The 1,562-nt window shown below is 47.7% G+C and overlaps 2 protein-coding genes across 2 annotated transcripts; both read left to right on the top strand.

Annotated features, from left to right (window-relative positions):
• Positions 1–101: 101 nt before the first annotated feature.
• Positions 102–272, top strand: Pmar_PMAR002681 (hypothetical protein; the record flags this gene model as incomplete). The annotated part of the gene is made up of 1 exon (XM_002785127.1): positions 102–272. A coding segment is annotated over one exon (171 nt), but the record flags the coding sequence as incomplete, so codon positions are not given.
• A 470-nt stretch (positions 273–742) lies between these two features.
• On the top strand, positions 743–1,335 carry Pmar_PMAR002680 (hypothetical protein; the record flags this gene model as incomplete). The annotated part of the gene is made up of 1 exon (XM_002785126.1): positions 743–1,335. A coding segment is annotated over one exon (593 nt), but the record flags the coding sequence as incomplete, so codon positions are not given.
• Between the last annotated feature and the right edge of the window lie 227 nt (positions 1,336–1,562).

The following is a 1,562-nucleotide window of genomic DNA, read 5'->3' as shown; positions in this document are numbered from 1 at the left end:
CTATGAAATTAAGTGAATGAATAAGCTTTATCAACTTGAAGAAGTTTTTGTAATAATACCGATCTTATTTAGTTTAATCCATTATTTTGTCGTTCTCTTAGATACCTTCCGCGGGAAACTAAACGTAGGCGTTGTCACTACTGGTGATACAACGGCTGCGAACTCTGAGACGGTTCCGTGCACTGAAGGCCTCAGCACTACGAGTGGGGTTGAAAACCCTACTTTTCCCGGTAATAATGATCTTGAAGATGACCCTGAGATCTTAGAAGACGGTGAGATCGAGGAGGTCCACTTCATCTTCCGCGTTGACAAAGACACCCGCAAGAGATGCCTTGAGCGCTGGCGTCTACGAGCCGCAGAACTTCCAACAGTGAAGAGTGTCACTGAATGTCAGAAACAACCAGATGAGCAACGTGTGGTTGGGACGATGGGATGCTTGATAGACTTTGGTTGCACTGAGACTGTGCTGGGGTTCTTTAGCTCTGCTGTATGCTCTAGTCTCGCTCGTAGTGGCGGCTGCTCAGGGCCGTGGGATTTAAACTTCAGTGACTTGGCTTCTGCGTGCGTGGTGGAGGTATCTGACGACAGCCTTTGTTTCCCACTGAAGCTCATGCAGGGCAAGCACATCTCCCGATTGGTCTTGAGGATGCATCAAGACTGGCAAATGATGAAGCAGGCCTCAGATCTTGACGATTTCAGCCGAGAAGAAGTGGAAGACTTAGACGAGTTTTTCTCGCTCATTATGAACTTCTTCCCGATAACCTTGCGCAATACGATGAAGTTGGTTATCCCTAGCAGTTTGGGTATCATGAATCGTGCGAAGGCCTCAGAAGCTCTACTGGTTATGCAAAGTATCGCTAGAAACTTACAGGAGACGAATGTGGTACAGAAAACACCGGTGAGTATACTTCGTGCATTCTACACTGTATTTGAGAAGCTTCCTCAATGCAATAGAACTGCTGACGAATTATTTCGTGTCTATCGTGGTACGACTGGGAGCTCGGGCTTAGGAAAGTCCTACGCTGGTATTCTGAAAGGCTTGTTCGAGGATCGGTGCTACGTGGATATTGATGTCCTGTCACATATTGCGGAGATGGAGGCTCAAATACGAGTTTTTGATCAGCGGAGTGTTATCTCAACACCATTCTCATGGGAAGTCCTCAATGCCATTTTCCGCCATGATTGGTCACGCAGCCTGAAGGCGAGCGATTTGGAGCAGGGCAGTAAAGCTGCCAATATGATATCCTACAGCAACAAGTTCTTCGACCCCAGATCATGCGGAGACGTTATGAGGAGCCACGCCATGCTCGGTAAAGAGTCCTTGCTGTTAGACGAGTCGGGACAGCACTTCGAGGACGCCGATTCCCTACGACGTACTCTACTTCTAGTTGTGTCAAGAGCCGTGGCTAGATATGGTTTCAGCAGAAAACGCAAGACGCAGCGGCTTCCTCGTCGCCGAGATATCTTGGACATGAAATTTACGGTTGTTATGTGGCACATTTTCAAGTCCCAGCAGCAATATTACTCCTTTATTTCTGGGCTATCAACTGAACAAGCCGAGC

This window comes from Perkinsus marinus (genome assembly GCF_000006405.1).
Source record: "Perkinsus marinus ATCC 50983 genomic scaffold scf_1104296933842, whole genome shotgun sequence".
In the NCBI taxonomy this organism is placed as follows: domain Eukaryota; phylum Perkinsozoa; order Perkinsida; family Perkinsidae; genus Perkinsus; species Perkinsus marinus.
The sequence above is the reverse complement of the archived record's forward strand: the minus strand, read 5'-3'. Positions and strand labels throughout refer to the sequence as shown.